Source organism: Chiloscyllium plagiosum, chromosome 28 (genome assembly GCF_004010195.1).
Source record: "Chiloscyllium plagiosum isolate BGI_BamShark_2017 chromosome 28, ASM401019v2, whole genome shotgun sequence".
Lineage (NCBI taxonomy): Eukaryota > Metazoa > Chordata > Chondrichthyes > Orectolobiformes > Hemiscylliidae > Chiloscyllium > Chiloscyllium plagiosum.
In genome coordinates, this window is record NC_057737.1 from 42,538,473 (window position 1) to 42,557,397 (window position 18,925).

General features: G+C 42.9%; 1 protein-coding gene across 5 annotated transcripts in view; it reads right to left on the reverse strand.

Annotated features, from left to right (window-relative positions):
• The window catches only part of LOC122563837 (ras-like protein family member 10B), a 201,625-nt gene that overhangs the window by 179,598 nt on the left and 3,102 nt on the right, over window positions 1–18,925 (reverse strand). For 2 of the 5 annotated variants that reach the window (XM_043718028.1, XM_043718030.1), the window contains exon 2: window positions 5,192–5,509. In XM_043718028.1, coding sequence (XP_043573963.1) covers window positions 5,192–5,422 — 231 coding nt within the window. In that variant the 5' untranslated portion in view covers window positions 5,423–5,509. Of the gene's footprint in view, window positions 1–5,191; window positions 5,515–16,253; window positions 16,382–18,925 lie in introns of those variants that run through there. The other 3 variants (XM_043718027.1, XM_043718029.1, XM_043718031.1) reach the window with 2 other exon arrangements.

An 18,925-nucleotide genomic window follows, 5' to 3' on the forward strand; every position in this document is an offset into this window, starting at 1 on the left:
GAACAGCATTTGGGTCAAACTCTCATTTTTCCTTAGGTCAGAAGTTCGAATCATATTTGGACAATGTTCTTTCAAGTTAACTTTGCAGATATTTTGCTTTTCAGTTTGTTATCGACAATACATATGTGTGTGCGTGTGTCTGTGTGTGTGTGTGTGTGCGTGTGTGTGTGTGTCTGTGTGTGTGCATGTGCGTGTGTGTCTGTGTGTGTGTGTGCGTGTGTGTGTGTGTGTGTGTGTGTGTGTGAGACCAACAGCTAATCTGTAGGAATATGGCCCATGTGAATGTGTACTCAATAACCTTGACCACTCCATGAGGACAATGAACGTTTGTGGAACTGCATCTGGATCCTCAGTGGAAACTGCAGGCATTGACCTCAGTGGTCATTTGCTGTCATTCCCTTGATAACTGTTAAATGGAAGGAAAGTCTATTCCGTGCTGAATGCCTGAGGGAAGTGGATATCCCTTCAGTTCCCTGCATGCACCCTCGTTTACTGAAGCAAGAACCTGAGGACAAACCCCCTCGACCATCGAGTCATTTCCACTCTTCCTTCACTTAGAAACCCTCACTGACCCAGTTTCAATCCCGACTGCATTTACAGGGTGCCTTCTGACTTGATGTTAGACAGGGGTTCCAGCTTTCAGTAAAGCTAGCTTTGTATGTCCCCCTGCCAACCCCTCACCTGCAGAGGCATGAAGCCACTGTGCAGCGCACTGAACGCTGTGCTGATTGTCACGATTGGCGACAACATTAGCATCCCCACAAACTGGTAAGAATTGTTAATTGTGATGTTTATCTGATTACCAGTGAATTCTATATTGTTCCCAAGCAGAATTCTGTTACAATGACTCTTGGAGGAAAATGAGGATGAAATAAAAGTGGTGTTTTGATCTTGTCCCACCTTCTCTTCATTAATCTGAATCAATACACTGTCCTTGGTTTGTGAAAACTATTCTCGGTCTGTACACAGCCCTCCACTTATCCATAGATTTTCTGAGTCTGGTGCATGGTGGCACGGTGGCACAGTGGTTAGCACTGCTGCCTCACAGCGCCAGAGACCCGGGTTCAATTCCCGCCTCAGGCGACTGACATGTGTGGAGTTTGCACGTTCTCCCCGTGTCTGCGTGGGTTTCCTCCGGGTGCTCCGGTTTCCTCCCACAGTCCAAAGATGTGCAGGTCAGGTGAATTGGCCATGCTAAATTGCCCGTAGTGTTAGGTAAGGGGTAAATGTAGGGGAATGGGTCTGGGTGGGTTGCGCTTCGGCGGGTCGGTGTGGACTTGTTGGGTCGAAGGGCCTGTTTCCACACTGTAAGTAATCTAATCTAATCACACATTCTCAGGGTGTTATCATTATTTTGAGTTTCCAATAGTTATTCTGGTTCTATACCTTGTACCCACTTTCCTATAGTCTCTCAGTCACAGACACTGATGTGCCACTTTCCAATGCTGAATGATAGGTAACAGCTGCATGCTCTTCTGGGCATTGACCCTCAAGTGGGAAATAAGTCTTCCCCATCATTGCCTCCTGTCGCTTTTCCAGTCTGCTGGATTTCCAATATTCACTGAGATTCCAAACTTCTAGACAGGGAGCTTCGGAGATAATAGCAACTGTCAGCTTTCCCTTTGGAATTCAACGCTAATTAGAACAGGCCAGACTCCTGCAGATAAAAATTGCAAGTATTTTCTTTTCTAAAATCAAGGTGGGTGAGGCGCAGCTTCACACAGAAACATAACCAGTTCTGAACTCAAAATGTTAACTCTGTTTTTCTCTCCACAGACACTGTCAGACCTGCACAATTCCTCCAACATTCCCTGTGTTTGTTTCAGATTTCCAGCATCCACAGTATTTCCCTGATTAATTGATCAGCTGATTGTGAATTGATGGCTCGTTTGGTATCTCATTCTCATTAAACTATCCTTAGTTGAGAAGGGATATAAAAGGAATTTGTGATCAACTGCTTTACCTAATTACATTCTGAACTGTCTAGTGCCCAACTTCAGCGTTACAGATCAAAACATCAAGAAAATCCTTTAACAGCTCAGTCTCGCAGTCTGGTGCAGTTTTAATGAGTTGTGCCCACATTGTGTTCTATCCCATTGTATCCTGTAAGAACAGTGGGCCATCTCCATAACTTATTAATCACCTATTGCCCCTTAACAGGTAAGCACTTGGCATTGTCCTCAAATTGCCATGTTCACATCATACAATAGTCTGTCAATGATATGTGCCCACTATGTCAATATACTACTGAAAAAAAATGCCAACATACTGTATATCCTTGATATGCCAATAGTAACCTATCCAGTCATTGCATTAATTTATTTTCAGAAAAATTAATTAAACACAACTTTGCTTTGTCCTGTTATACAGGAGTTAATGATACTATAATGTTGCAGCTACACCCTCAAGCCGTGCTCATGTGTAACAATACAGGGATCCCTAACTGAAGCTTGGAGATAGTGTCCTACTGGATGTTAATTTAGATGATTAGGATAATTTCTGAAGCACATTTGCATCAGACCAATCAATTCCAGGTATCAAGGGACAGGACATTGTTGGAATAAACTTAAGGTAAAGGGCCCCAGACGAGTTAAAAAAAAAGTGTGGCAGAAAGTCAGAGTTCAGAAGCCAAAATTGGGCTAACGAAGACTCAAGACTGAGGCCTCTTCCTCTTCCTGAATGTCATGGATATTCGAGATCAGGAAGTGAGTCAGGAAATCCACAATCTATGGTGCCTACTGATAACATTGATCTACGTGGTAGGGATCATGAAGACTCTTTGTATTAGAGGCTCTGGAGAAAAACACTTGAAGATGGGATCTCAGGATCAGTAGGCCGAACACATTAGCTTGACTGAAGTGAAAAACTTCCAGTGCCTGGAATTCATGGTGGCAGATTGTTTGGCAAATGGATTTGATTGGTCACAGCATTGCTATGACGAGTACACTTGTTAGATGATGACTGACAAATAAGTACTAAACTTATACAGTATAAATGTTGTCTTCTCTTTAAATCAGCATTTCTTTCAGCTTGACCAGTTGAGTGCAAGACAAAAAACTTCAACAAAATATGTGTTTCTTCAGCAATAACTGGATAGTAACAAGATGCAGGAGATGAAACAGATATTTGGAGTAACGAGAAAGGAGAAAATCAAGAAACCTCTTTCAAAGACAGTGGCCAAGAATAGAGAGAATTGTAAAGGTCGTCTGTAGTGGGAAGAGAAAGAGAGGAAATGTAAGTGATGGTGATGGAACTTCCAAAAAAAAGGGTGGCAGGGTGGTTCAGTGGTTAGCACTGCTGCCTTACAGCGCCAGGGTCGCAGGTTCGATTCCTCAGGTGACTGTGTGGAGTCTGCACATTCTCCCCGTGTCTGCGTGGGTTTCCTCCGGGTGCTCCAGTTTCCTCCCACACTCCAATGATGTGCAGGTTATGTAGGATAGCCATGGTTTCAGGAATGTGCAGGCTGTATGGTTTAGCCATGGGAAGTGTAGGGTTGAGGGGGGTGACTCTGGGTGGGATGCTCCATGGAGGATCGGTGTGGCTAAACGGCCTGTGTCCACGCTGTAGGGACTCTATAATTCTAAGGAGAAGAGCAGATGGAAAGTTGTGGTGGCGTTGGAAGAGGAGTGGGTGGCTCATGAGAAGATGACAAAGAGCAATCAAAATGTATTGTGGTAGTGCCAAGTAAAATAAGGAAAGTCACAGTAGAAGATGAAGATAATGGCTAAGGAACATTATGGGTTGAATAAGAGAAACTAGCTACAGCTTTCTCCCCGTGCCTGCGTGGATTTCCTCCGGGTGCTCCGGTTTCCTCCCACAGTCCAAAGATGTGCAGGTTAGGTGAATTGACCATGCTAAATTACCCATAGTGTTAGGTATAGGGGAATGGGTTCTGGGTGTGTTACTCTTCAGAGGGTCGGTGTGGACTTGTTGGGCCAAAGGGCCTGTTTCCACACTGTAAGGAATCTAATCTTTAAAAATTACTTGTCCTGTGGTTAAATTAAACACAGAATATTGCTTCAAAAATATTAGGCCAGTAAAACCTGAGGAAGTCAAGCAATGCAAAGTCAATTTGCATAAAGAAAAATTAGAATTTGCATTCACATTCCCTGAATTATTAAACCACCTGGGGCTTAAGTGAGGAAATTTAGTGGATAAGCAATTCAGAGGTCTAACATTACAAATTCAAACCTTGCTGCGACACCACTTGAGGTTAATTTAAAATATTAGGAAATATAAAGCTAATAAGTACAATTAAAAAGATCTTATAAATACACAACTGTTTTCAATAAGATCCTCAGATATGGAAACCAGCCATTCTATATAATCTGCAATCCAAAGTGAGCTAACAAGATCCTCAGTCAAATCAAGCCACCAGCTGCACAGAGAAGGTAAACCACAACTACCTCAGGAAGAATCGTAGAATTGAATCCCTACAGTTTGGAAACAGGCCATACGGCTCATAAAGTCCACACTGACTCTCCGAAGAGTAACCCATGGGCAATTATCATGGCCACTTCACCTGATCTGCACATCCTTTGTACTGTGGGATGAAACCGGACCACCCAGAGGAAACCTGCACAGATATGGAGAGAATGTGCAAACCCCACACAGGCAGTTGCCCAAGGCTGGAATCAAACTTGGGTCCTTGATGCTGTGGAGCAGCAGTGCTAGCCACTGAGCCACCATGCCAGCTGTCTGGGGAGATAAGGGATGGGCAAAAAGAATGCAGCCTTGCCAACAGCATCCACATCCTGAGAGTAAATTAAATTGCTCTGATGTTTGGGTTAATCTGCTAAGGCAAATGATAAAGGTATGGCATATGCAGGTCATTGCTGGGCTAGGGAATGAGGTGCAAACTTTTGATGATCCAAGTAACCTTTAATAAAAGAATTATAAAACTGGGTGACCAGACAGAGAGGAATTAAGAGGGACAAAGCAGAACTGTAGAAAGTAATGTAAGGTATATAAAACTATTGAAAGGGAACAAAGGTGTAAAAAAGGCAGAAAAATCTGTCACTACAAGCTGAGCTGTTTTAGGTTATTAGTCAGGCAATTGATTTTACCACTTGTCAACAGAATTGACTATTAATTGAACCTGCTTGCTACTAGCTTTGATAAGACAGCCTTCCATTCACCAAAAACATAGCCCCCATGACCCGAGGGGAACCGTGGAGATCAAAACGATTACCTGGAGAGTGTTGACTGGGAAGGATGGAATGGGTGGGAAGTCCATTATCTGTAGGTCGTGCACATGCTCGTTCATGACCACAGCGGGCAAGTAGACACGACGTGCTTTTGTGGGCCGATAGTGGTCACTGTAATCGTTGTAGAGAAACTGGTGCACAATTGCTGATTTCCCAACCCCCTGCGCTCCAAGGATTGCTATTTTGAAAGTTGTCACCATGCCGTTGCAGGACATGTGGTGTAGATGGCCGGCGGGCGTGCATATTCCAGGGACTGACGGTCAGATCATCGCGAGAACCATGGTCACATAGCTCCAATCAGTCTGCTCTTGAACAAAGGAAAGAAGCCATTAGGACCCATCCTTCAACACGCACGCACGCACAGATACACACTCACAGATACACATACACACAGATATACACACACACACCACACATATAGACACACACATTCAGACACACACATGTACACATAAATACACAAACATACAGACTCATAAACACATACACATACGTACATGCACACACACACTCAGACAATACATGTACACACTCAGGCATTCACACTTGCACACTCAGACACACATTTGTACACAAAATACTCACAGATACGTACACATATATACTCATGCACATACACTCAGATGTATACACACACATATGCACATACACTCAGACATGAATACACACACAAATGCAGATACACTCAGACATGAATACACACACAAATGCAGATACACTCAGACATGTATACACACACAAATGCAGATACACTCAGACATGAATACACACACAAATGACACACAAATGCAGATACACTCAGACATGAATACACACACAAATGCAGGTACACTCAGACATGAATACACACACAAATGAAGATACACTCAGACATGAATACACACACATGTGCACATACACTCAGACATGTATACACACACAAATGCAGATACACTCAGACATGAATACACACACAAATGCAGATACACCCAGACATGAATACACACACAAATGAAGATACACTCAGACATGAATACACACACATGAGCAGATACACTCAGACATGAATACACACATATGAGCAGATACACTCAGACATGTATACACACACATATGCACATACACTCAGACATGAATACACACACATGTGCAGATATACTCAGGCATGTATACACACACAAATGCAGATACACTCAGACATGAATACACACACAAATGCAGATACACTCAGACATGAATACACACACATGTGCAGATACACTCAGGCATGTATACACACACAAATGCAGATACATGTAAAAACAGATATACACACTTAGACAGATACACACCACACACATAGACACACATACATGCATAGATACATAAACACAGACATACACACTCATACACACATATAGACACACACCCACTCAGAGAATAAATATACACACTCAGACATATACACTTGCACACTCAGACACATATGTGTACACACATATACACACAGATGGACACATATATACTCATGCACATACATTCAGACGTACACACACATGTATATACTCATGCACATATACTCAGACGTGAACACACACAGGCGCACAGTGTTCTTACACCTGCTTTTCAAATAAAAGTTATTTGGGTCATCACTGAGTAGCTGAACATTAGTTGTCATTGAATTGGAATGATAAAAAGAAATAAAACTTGACACTATAAAAGGCCATTTGGCCTACCATGCCTGTGCCAGCTGACAAGAGGCTAACCAGTCTAATCCTACCTTGTAGCTCGAAACCATTACTCTCAAATATACACACTGTACACATTTTTAAAAATGTTATTAGGGATTTTGTCTCTATTGTCTTTCAGGCAGCAAGTTCCAGATCTCAATCTCTCTCTGGGTGAAAATATTTCCCCCTGAATCCCATCAAACTGTCCTACTCCCAGTCTGTATCTATGAGTGGAATTGACACTATCCTCTGCATCAAAGAGTCAGTCTAGATGGCTGTATTGTCTGCCTAGAATTTCAATAGACAATAGGAGCAGGAGTAGGCCATTCTGCCCTTCAAGCCTGCACCACCATTCATTATGATCATCCTCAATCAGTATCCTGTTCCTGCCTTATCTCCATAACCCTTGATTCCAGTATCCTTGAGAGCTCTATCCAACTCTTTCTTAAACGAATCCAGAGACTGGGCCTCCACTGCCTTCTGGGGCAGAGCATTCCACACACCCACTACTCTCTGAGTGAAGAAGTTTCTCCTCATCTCTGTCCTAAATGGCCTACCCCTTATTTTTAAGCTGTGTCCTCTGGTTCAGGACTCACCCATCATCGGAAACATGTTTCCTGCCTCCAGAGTGTCCAATCCTTTAATAATCTAATATGTCTCAATCAGATCCCCTCTCAGTGACCTCGTGAACCTACGCTGCACTCCCTCAATAGCCAGAATGTCTTTCCTCAAATTTGGAGACCAGAACTGCACATAATATTCCAGGTGCGGTCTCACCAGGGCCCTGTACAGCTGCAGAAGATGTTTCAGATATTTCAGCTCTTGATTGAACTTGCAGTTGGAAGGGGACGATCTATTGGTTGTGATCCATGTTGATACCCACAACGTGGTTAGAACTAGGAAGAATGTTCTGTTGTGGAAGTTTGAGAAGCTAAGTGCCAGATTACAAAGCAGAACCTTAAAGGTAATAATCTCTGAATTATTGCCTGAGCTACGTGCAATTTGGCAAAGGATGAATCAGATTAAAGAGTGGATGTGTGGCTCAAGGAGTGGTGTAGGAGAATTGGGTTCCTATTCATGGGGCACTGGCAAAAGCAATCAAGACTAAATGTTACAAAGTGAACATGCATAAGTCACAAAAGGTTAGTGTGCAAGCACATTACATAATCAGAAAGACAATAGGATGTTAGTCTGTATTACAAAAGAAATTGAACATAAAAAGGATGTTGGTGTTTTAGATATGATGTGGAGTCCCACTGGGGTGGACAAAGTTAAAAATCACATAACACCATGTTATAGTCCAACAGGTTTATTTGGAAGTACGGGCTTTTGGAGTGCTGCTCCTTCATCAGGTAGCTAGTGGGGCAGGATCATAGGACACAGAGGTAAAAACAATGACTGCAGATGCTGGAAACCAGATTCTGGATCAGTGGTGCTGGAAGAGCACAGCAATTCAGGCAGCATCCAAGGAGCAGCTTTTGCCTGAAACGTTGATTTTGCTGCTCATCAGATGCTGCCTGAATTGCTGTGCTCTTCCAGCACCACTGATCCAGAATCATAGGACACAGATCCTACTCCACCTGATGAAGGAGCAGTGCTCTTAGAGCTTGTACTTCCAAATAAACCTGTTGGACTATAACCTGGTGTCGTGTGATTTTTAATTGTATTTTAGATATGCAGGGCTCTTGTGAGACCATATCTTGAATACGATGCACAGTTTTGCTCTGCTTATTTGAGGAATGATGTAAACGGATCAGAAGTAGTTCAGAAGAGGTTTATGAGATTAATACCTTGAATGAGTAGATTATCTGATGAGGAAGATTTAGAAAGATTAGACTTGGTTTCACGAGAGTTCACAAAAGCGAAGGGGTGGATCTGACTGAAGCTTGTCAGATCCTGCACAGTTGTAACAAGGTGTATGTGGAAACAAGGTTTCTGCAGGTGGGTGAATCCAGAACAAGGTGGACACTGCTTTAAAATTAAGGGTCACCCTTTTAGGGAAGAGATGAAGTGACATTTTGTCTCTCAGAGGATTGTGTGACTTTGGAACTCTGTTTCAGAAGGTGACGGAGACAGGATCATTGAAGATTTTTAAAGGAGAGGTAATTGGATTTTTACTAGTCAAAGGTTGGTGGAAATAGGTGGGAATATGGAACTTGGAACTCAAATCAATCAACCATGACCTGATTGAGTGATATTAAACATCACACAACACTGATGTATAGTCCAACAGGTTTATTTGAAAACACAAGCTTTCAGAGCCCCACTTCTCCTTCAGATAGCAAGTGAGAGAGGATATATCAGACACAGGGTTTATAAGTAAAAGATCAAAGGGTCATACAACTGATGCAAATGTGCTGAACAAACCCAGATGGTTGTTAAGTCTTTAATCAGTTAAAACGGAGATGCAGGTTTCGATAGATCAATATGTAAATCCCAGAATTTCTTTCAAGTCACTGCCCTGAGATAACCAAAGGTTTTCTCAATATAAAAGAGGCGACATCTCAGGTCAGACAATGCATTTCAGGTGTGAAGCCTTGTTAGAGTCTGTGTCTTAACCTGGAGTCCGGGAGAAAGTGAGGACTGTAGATGCTGGCCATCAGAGTCAAAATGTGGGCGGCTGGAAACGCACAGTGGGTCAGACAGCATCTGAGGAGCAGGAGAGTCAATGTTCGGGCATAAGCCCTTCCTTCATCAGGAATGCCCTCAAATCAGTTGTATGACCTTTTGATCTTTTACTCATAAATTCTGTGTCTGATGTATCCTCAGAGGATTTGTGTAAGTGTGTGAGTGTGATTGTGTGAGAGAGTATGTATATGTGTGTGTGTCTGTGAAAGTGTGTGTGAGAGCGTATAGTGTAGTGGGGTCACCTGTAGTGTGACATGAACCCAAGACCCCAGTTGAGTCCCTCCTCATTGGGTACCGAACTTGGCTATCAGCCTCTGCTCGGCCATTCTACGTTGTTGTGAAGTCCGTCTTGGAGGATGGTCACCTGAAGGTATGGGCTGAGTGTGCTTGACGGCTGCAGTGGTTCCCCAGTGGTAGGGAACATCCTTGTCTGGTGATTGCTGCGCGGTGTCCATTCATCTATTGTCATTGCATCTTCATGGTTTCAGAATATACCATGCCTCAGGGCATCCTTGCCTGCAGTGTATGAGATAGACAACGTTGGTTGAGTCACATGAGTATCTGCCATGTAAGTGGTGGGGGATGTCCCCATGTAATGGTAGTATCCATGTCGACGCTCTGACATGTCTTTGAAGTTGTTACCAAGACAGGGTTGTATGGTGTTGTGGTCAATGTGGTCCTGAAGGCTGGGCAGTTTGCTGCAAACAATGATCTGTTTAAGGCTTGGCGGTTGTTTAAAGGCGAGAAGTGGAGGCGTAGGCAAGATCTTGGCGAGGTGCTCATCCTCATCGACAATGTATTGCAGGCTGTGAAGAACACAGTATTTCCCAGGAAGTACTGGATGACAAAGTGTACCCTATCGGCCGTGCCTGTCTTCTGAGGAGGTTGTTGTGGTTTGCCAATGTGGCGTGTCAGAACTGGCGATCGATGAGTTGAGCACCATATCCTGTTCTTATGAGAGCATCCTTCAGCACCATCGGGTGTCAGTCCCATTTCTCCTCATCTAAGCAGATCCTGTGTATACACAGGGCTTGTTTGTAGGTGGTTTTTAAAAAGATGTTCAGGGTAGAAGCTAGAGAGGTTCAGCATCGTGTGGTTATCTGTGGGCTTGTGACAGAGTGAAGTATTGAAGTGTCTGTCCTTGATGGAGGTGCGGGTGTCCAAGAATGAGGCTGATTCTCAAGAGAAGTCCATGTTGAGTTTGATGGTGGGATGAAACTTGTTGATATCACTGTGTAGTTGTTTCAGTGACTCCTCACCACAAGTCCAGAGGAAGTAAATGTTGTCAATATATCTGGTGTATCGCGCTGGGGGGAGGTCCTGCGCAGAAGAGAAGTCTTGCCCAAACGTGTGCATGAAAATATTGGCATATTGGTCCCCATGGCTGTTCCGTGTGTCTGGATGAAGATCTGGTTGTCGAAGGTGAAGATGTTTGGGTCAAGCATGAAGCAGATGAGTTGTAGGATGGTGCCAGGAGATTGGCAGTTGTTGGTATTGAGTACTGAGGCTGTTACTGTGATGCCATTATTGTGAGGCATGCAGGAGTAGAGTACCGAAACATCCATTGTGACAAGGAATGTTCCTGGTTCGGCTGGAACGTGGATGCTGAGTTTCTGTAAGATTCTGTAGTGTCGCGACAGAAGCTGGGGTTCCTTACACAGTGGGTTTCAAGATGCCCTCAACATAGCCAGAGAGGTTCTCACACAGGATCCCATTGTGTGACACGATGATACATTCAGGTATGTTGGCTTTACATATCTTCAGAAGGCAATAGAAGTTCCCCACGTGAGAAGTAGGTAGGATGAGAGAGTGTAGGGTACTCTGAAGGACTGGATCAGAAGTCTTGATCAGCCTGTTGATTCACGGGTGTGTTCTTTGGTCAGATCAGCAGGTAGTTTCCTGTAGTGTTCCTCAGTTATCGGTACACTTCCTTGCAGTGGTCCATTCTATTCTGAATGACGATGGCTCCTCCTTTGTCTGCTAGTTTGCTGATAATGTTGCAATTGGTCTTGAGAGCATGAATGGTGTTGTGTTGTTCTCAGATGACATTTTGCTCTACCTTGTGGGTGTGACTGATGAATCTTGTGTTCATGCATTTCCTGACAGTTTGAGCGTGCATGTCATTGCCAGGGTAACAGCCCTCCAGAGGGGTCCACATCAACTCCTTCTTTGGCCGCTCCATCACGGATCTCTCTGTCAACTGTTGTGGATCATTGATTGTCTCACTGGGCTCGCTGTTGACATTGTGGAAGGATTACTAGAGTTTCATTCATCTGATAAATTCCTCTGTGCAAGACCAGTGGGGTCCATCTTGGTGGTAGAGCAGAAATTGAGCCCTCGGCTGAGAATTTCTATTTTGTCCAGTTGAAGGGTGTGGTCCGGTAAGTTGATGATTGATTTCCCTATGGTGGTGCCATTTTGAACTGTGATGCTTGGGGGGGGGTTGGTGGTGCGCTTGGCTACAGCTAGTGATGATGCCAAGTTGCTCCAGTTTCTTATTCTTGGTGTGCAAGTAGGTGGTGTAGTTTCATTGCCTGGTCTGCTTGGCAGTGTCTCATAACCGTACTGTTGTATCTTGAGCGCAAGCTGAGAACATGGACTGGATCTTGATTTCAAGGTTACGGCGCTGGCTGTACAAATGGTGTATGAGATGAGTGAGATGTTTACGAGAGTTGTGTATTGTAGGTCAACTTGAGTGGGTTTGTGATCTGAGCCCTTTTGTGATCTTTTCTACTTTCTTTCATTTCTGTAAAAACTTGATGCCTGTGTCGATATGCGCAATCTTCCCGGAGATCCTTTCCACTTTGAGCCAGTGGTGTCAATGGCAGTCATGGTGTGGAGGAGTCAGTGTTGGACCATTGAATGATGGAGCAGGCTTGAAGGGCTGAATGGTCTTCATTTGGTCCTATGTTCATGTTTATATGACTCATGCTTGCCCTATCAGTGGACCCTTCAACCAACAAACAAATACCTCAAGTACCTCAAAAAGCAAGGGGTCCAGTTCTGAGACAAACAGAACCACACTAGAAACAGTCCAGTTACAAGAACATCCACTGGTCATTACTCTTTATATCCTGCCTTTTGGCCAAATTTGGATCCCACTTGGCCATTTGCCATGGATCGCATGGGTTCCTAACTTCGTGACCAGTTGCAATGTGAACCTTCCCTTTATGAAAAACCTTGTTAAATTCCATAGAGAGATCTAATACATCACCCGCATCAACCCTCTTTGTTATTTTCTCAAAAACCAAATCATCACCTTTGTCAGACACTTTCTCCCTTTTAAATATCCACGTTGGTTATCTTTTGTTAATGCAAACCTTTTTACATCTAGCTTTAGCCTGTTCCTCAGAAATGCATCCAGTAATTTTCCAACCATTGAGGTTAAGCTGACTATCCACATTTACCCTGGCCCTATGTAGGCAGTCATTGGGATTAGGATGTTAATGAGATGTCACATTGAAGCAATGAATCAGGATGTTAATTAACAATGACTTATGGACAGCAGTGTGTATCCATAATTCCCTACAATTTTTCCCCATGAACCTCATTCATTTTCTCTCATAATTTACTTTACTTCTGCAGATTTTCTGCTTTGCCATCCCAACTGAAATATTTATTAATATTTTATTACATGCACTTAACCATAGGATGTGTGAGGAAGCAGATGTTGTAGTGGTGGATGGGGTGGGGTGGGGGGGAGGTAAACAACCGACTGCATTGACCTAGATGACATTGCTCTTCTAGATGGTAAACAGTGACAATGGCATCAAATGTCAAGATTCTTCCCGGAACTGGTCTTTGTGTAATATGAATTCAACTTACCGCTATCAGCTCAAATCTGGATTTTTTTTTAGCTGTGGGTACAGGTTGCAGCTGAGTAGAGAAGGAGCTCAACACTGATCACCAGCTGGTATCCTCACTCCCCAACATTTGATACAGGGAGATGAAGCAGCAGATCATAGTTGGGCTGAATGGTGACTTGGGCAGCGGTTCATTGACCTCCAACAAACAAAACCTTTGTACTAACCGTGGCTGCAACCAGTGCAGAGTCACAGAGTGTGGTGCTGGAAAAGCACAGTCAGTCAGGCAGCATCCGAGGAGCAGGAGCGATGACGTTTCGGGCATAAGCCTTTCACGCCCGAAACGTCGAATCCCCTGCACCTCGGATGCTGCCTGACCTGTTGTGTTTTTCCAGCACCACACTCTTCGACTCTGATCTCCAGCATCTGCAGCCCTCACTCTCTCCCTGCAACCAGTGGAGAGTTTTCCCCCCGGAACTCAATGACCTCAGTTTTACGAAAGCTCTTCGATGCCATACGTAGCCAAATGCTACCAAGTATAGTCAATCTCACCTTCCCTCTGGAATTCAGCCCATCTGTCCATGTTTAGATCATGGCCGTAATGAGATATGGAGCTGAGTGGTCCTGGCAAAGCCTAAAATAAGTGCCAGTGAGTGGGTTATTGCTGGGTTAGTGCACTGTTGACAACCCCTTCCATCACTTTGCTGATGATCAAGAGGAGACTGATGAGGCTTTAATTGGTTGGATTCAATTCATTATGTTTTCCTGTGGACCAGACACATCTGGGCAGTTTTCCACATTATCAGGAAGATGCTAGTCTTGTAGTTATACTGGAACGACTTGGATAGAAGAGTGGCAAGTATGGAGCAAAAAAGCCTTCAGCACCACAGTCAGGCTGTAGCCAGCACTCATACTGTTCAATGTAATTAGTGCCTTCAGCCATTCATTGATGTTATGTGGAACGAACTGAATTGATTGATGATTAACTTCTATCATGCTGGCGCACCTCAAGAGGGGGCTGAGATGGATGGTCCTTTCAGCAGAAGGTGGTTGCAAAATTCTTAGTTTTGTGCTGGGCTTCCCCACCATTGAGGGGGGTGTATATTGTGGAGCCTCCTATATCCCAATTGATTGTTTAATTGCCCAGGAACATTCATGGTTGAATGCAGCAGCACACTGTCTGTTGCATGCTGCTTCCACTCTTTCACATGTATGTAACCCTGTGTTTGTAGCTTCATGGGGTTAGCACCTGGTTTCCGGATATTCCTGCTGCGGCCCATGACCTACTGCCTTGCACTTCTCTCTGAACCAGGGACAGTTCTCCAGCTTGATGGTCATAGTAGAGTCAGGGATATGACGTTACAAATGGTGGTGAAATTTTTGTCCAATGTTGAACTGTTGAATCTGCTTTTAATCTATCACTGCCTCCATACTGGTAATGTTCCAGAGCACTGGAGAAAATCTTAGAACCACAGGACTTTATAACCACATGGACAATTTGATAGCCTTTCCTACCATGTACAAGAGATTGATAAAGACAAAACCAAGTTGATATTTCTCTCTTGTTAATTCTCTCACTACATTTTAGAGGCTCAGTCTGGCCTCTATGTCCTTTAGAATTTAGTTAGCTGAGTTAGAACAGTCTGTCATAGTGCCACCAAGCCACACATGGTGATCAACACTCAAGGTGTGGCACAGTGGCTTAGCATGACTGCCTTGCAGCGCCAGGGACCCAGGTCCAAATCCAGCTTTGGGTGACTGTGTGGAGCTTGCATGTTTGGCCTGGGTACTCCAGTTTCCTCCCATAGTCCATAGATGTGGTAAGTGGATTGGCCATGATAAATTGCCCATTGCGTCCAGGGATATGCAGGTGAGGTGGACTAGCCATGGTAAATGTGGGGTTATGAAGATAAGGTGGGGGAGAGGGGGGATGCTCTTCAGAGGGTCAGTGCAGACTCAATGAGTCGAATGGTCTCTACCTGCACTCTAGGGATTCTATGATTCTATGGTCCCCTGCCCAGAGGATGTTCTATGCATTTTGCCATGTTGCTGCAGACTGTGTTGGCAGTTTAAGAATGTTCCCTCTCTTGTGTTATTTCTTGTAACCTCTCCTTTACTTTCCACTCCGATGTTTGAATCCCTCGATCCACTGCCATAATTACAATTTTTAAAATCAAATTTATGCTTTTGGCTTATCTCACAACCAATCCAGATCTTGAACTTGCTTTCTTGTTCCTATTATGTATCATATATGACAGATTAAAATTATAAACAAACTGCCAACATCAAACCGAAAATCAGAAGGTTTTGTCATAGTCTGTTGTCAGAATGTTTATTAGACTTAAAGAGAGAAAAATGGCCAAGAGTAAATTATGTCCCTAATACTAATTTCTTTCCATTTAAATGCAGTTCCCTTAAAGGCAACACTTTGCAACTTCAAACCAGTTACCAAACTAGGAAAACTTATTCTAAACTTTCTATTAATTTTACAATATTATAATGTAGCATTTTATCCAAGCCAAATCTACTGAACTCCCTTTATCGAGTGATTCAGTTACTGTATATCAAATGGTTCAATTAAGAGTGTTCCAGACATACATCCATTTAATTATTTAATCGCTGTATCTTTGCTGCTTCACAATTCTCTTAGGACATCTTTGATTCAAACTCCAAACCAGTCCAAATATTAATTGAAAACCTTAAACACTTTCAAGAAATTAGATCTCAGGAGGTTCCTGGGGAGCATGTTTTTACATCTGAGTTTCTAGTGATTGGAGATAGAGCTACTTCTGCATTCCCAAACATGAATAACACCACAGCCCGAGGGTGTGAGAGCTATTAGACATAGTTTAGGACACAGATTTAACAAACAGCATTAGTATCATAGCTCCTGGGGGCAAATGTACATGTAAACACAATAAACTCACCTGATAGAACATTGGGAAAAATTATTAAATTGTATCCAGGATAGTATGTTGCCTCCCTACTGTCATTGTCAATTATGAGACTTATTGCAGAGCACTCCGACAGGGCACCACCAGATGTGGTCCACATAGGCATGGATAACAAAGGTAGAAAGAGGAATTAAGACCTGCAGGCAGATTTTAGGCAGAAAAAAATATTAAGAAGCAGGACTTGAAGACTGAAATCACCAGAATTATTCCAGTGCCATTGTGCTTCTGATTTTTGAAACAGAAAGGTGTGTCAGATCAAACATGGCTGGATGGATATTGTAAGAGAGAAGATTTTAAATTCTCGGAACATTCAGGCAGGTTTTTCTTTTGTCAGCTACAATCTGCACACACTATACAAGTTACTCTTAAACTGAACAGAGATCACCTTTATTGCTGTGTGGTTAGATGATGAAACAAATAGAAAGAAGGATAAAACCAGAAAAAAGATGAATGCGTGCCAACGATCACTTTGATAACACAAAGGAATACCAGGCTACTTGGAGAAATACAGAGGCAAAATGAAATTAAAGAAATGAGCAGTATTGAGAGAGTATGAGAAGAGGCTGCAGCTAACATCTAAAGTAATCCAAGAATCTTCTAAAGGATCAAATGATGAAAAGCTGACTGTATTTAAAGTTAGTAAGCCACTAAGACTAGGTACAATGCACCCAAGGATACTGAAGGAAAGAAAGGTGGACATTGCAGAGGTTACGGTCATAATTTTACAAATTTGGTAATAAATGGTACTGAGTTTCAAATGTTAAACCCTTATTCATAACAGCCAGCACAGAATATTTGTGGTCAATCATGATCAACCAATTTGATTGAGCTTTTCAATGAAGGAACAGAGAAGATTAATGAGGCTAATTTAATAGATAAGATATGCATTGACTTCTAAAAATTGTTTTAAAAATGGCCACATGACAGATTGGATATAATGCTGATTGGGGTGCTTGTGGTACAGTGGTAGTTTCCCCACCTCTGAGCCAGGAGACCTGGGTTCAAGTCCCACCTGCTCCAGAGGAATGTAATAACATCTCTCAAAAAATTGATTCAAAATAGTTGATTGAGTGACAGAAAACAGAATTGCAGTGATTGGTTGTTTCTATTACTGGCAGAGGGTATTATAAACAATGGGATTGTTCAGAAGTTGGTATTAGGCCAACTGCTTTTCATGATCATTATTAATAACCTCAATTTGGGAAAGAGCATAATTTCAAAGTTTACAATTAACACCAAACTTGGAGTTATTGTGAAATGTGACGAGGATAGTGATAAAATTCAAGAGGATATAAATAGGTGAGAGATATCTGGATAGTTGAATTATAAGACACATATTGGTAACACATAGTGACACATATTGGTAAATGGAAGCAAGACCATCTATTGGATGAGGAAGAGCAGAAATCATTCAAAAGTGGCAAGGCTACATGGGAAAACAGTTAGTAAGACATATGGGATGCCAGGCTTTATGAACGCTGGCATAGTGCTCAAAAGCAAGAAAGTTATGATGAACAGTTACAAAACACTCATTCATCATCAACTGGGAATTCTGAGCACGACCACAATTTAGGATGTAATGAAAGATTTTTGAGAAGGGATTAGATCAGATTCCCTACAGTGCGGAAACAGGCCCTTCAACCCAACAAGCCCACACCAACCCTCCTAAGAGTAACCCCACCCCTCTGACTAATGCATCTAACAACTATGGACAATTCACCTGACCTGCACATCTTTGGACTGTGGGAGGAAACCAGAGCACCCGGAGGAAACCCACACAGACACCGGGAGAATGTGCAAACTCCACACAGACAGTCGTCCAAGGCTGGAATTGAACCTGGGACCCTGGCGCTGTGAGGTAACAGTGCTAACCACTGAGCCACCGTGCCATCCCTGAGAGATGAGAGTGAGGTAGCCTTATATTCTCTTTGCAGAAAGAATTTTGAGAGACAATTTGTTAGAGCTGTGGAGAGAAACTGTCATTATTATTATGAGTGAAGAACAAGCTGGCAACAAGTTTGGCTAAATCAAAAGAGAACTTTGAGAATAAATGGTTGACATCTTTTTTTTAAATTCACAAAACATGGGCATCGCCGGTTGGCCAGCATTTATTGCCCATCCCTAGTTGACCTTTAGAAGGTGGTAGTGAGCTGAATTCTTGAACTGCTGCAGTCAATATGCTATAGGTTGACCCATAATGCACTTAAGGAGGGAGTTCCAGGATTTTGACCCAGAGATAGTGAAAGAATGGTGATAAATTTCCAAGTCAGGATGGTGAGTGGATTAGAAAGGAACTTGCAGGTGATGATGTTCCCATGTAGCTGCTGCCCTTGTCCTTCTGGATGGAAGTGGTCATGGGTTTGGAAGGTGCAGTCGGAGAATCTTTTGTGAATTTCTGGAATGCACTGCCTGTGAGTAATGGAGGCAATTTCAGTAGTGATTATCTTGAAAATAGAATGTACAGGGAGATGGAGAAAAAGCATATGAGCAGCTGAAAGTTCTTAGAGTGTTCTTACAAGGACATGATGGGCCAAATGGTCTTATTCTCTGTGATAACTATTCCGTGATTGTGTGATTCTATTATGCCAAATAACATACATTTTATGTATTGACAAAAACATGAATGAAAACGAATTCAAAGAATA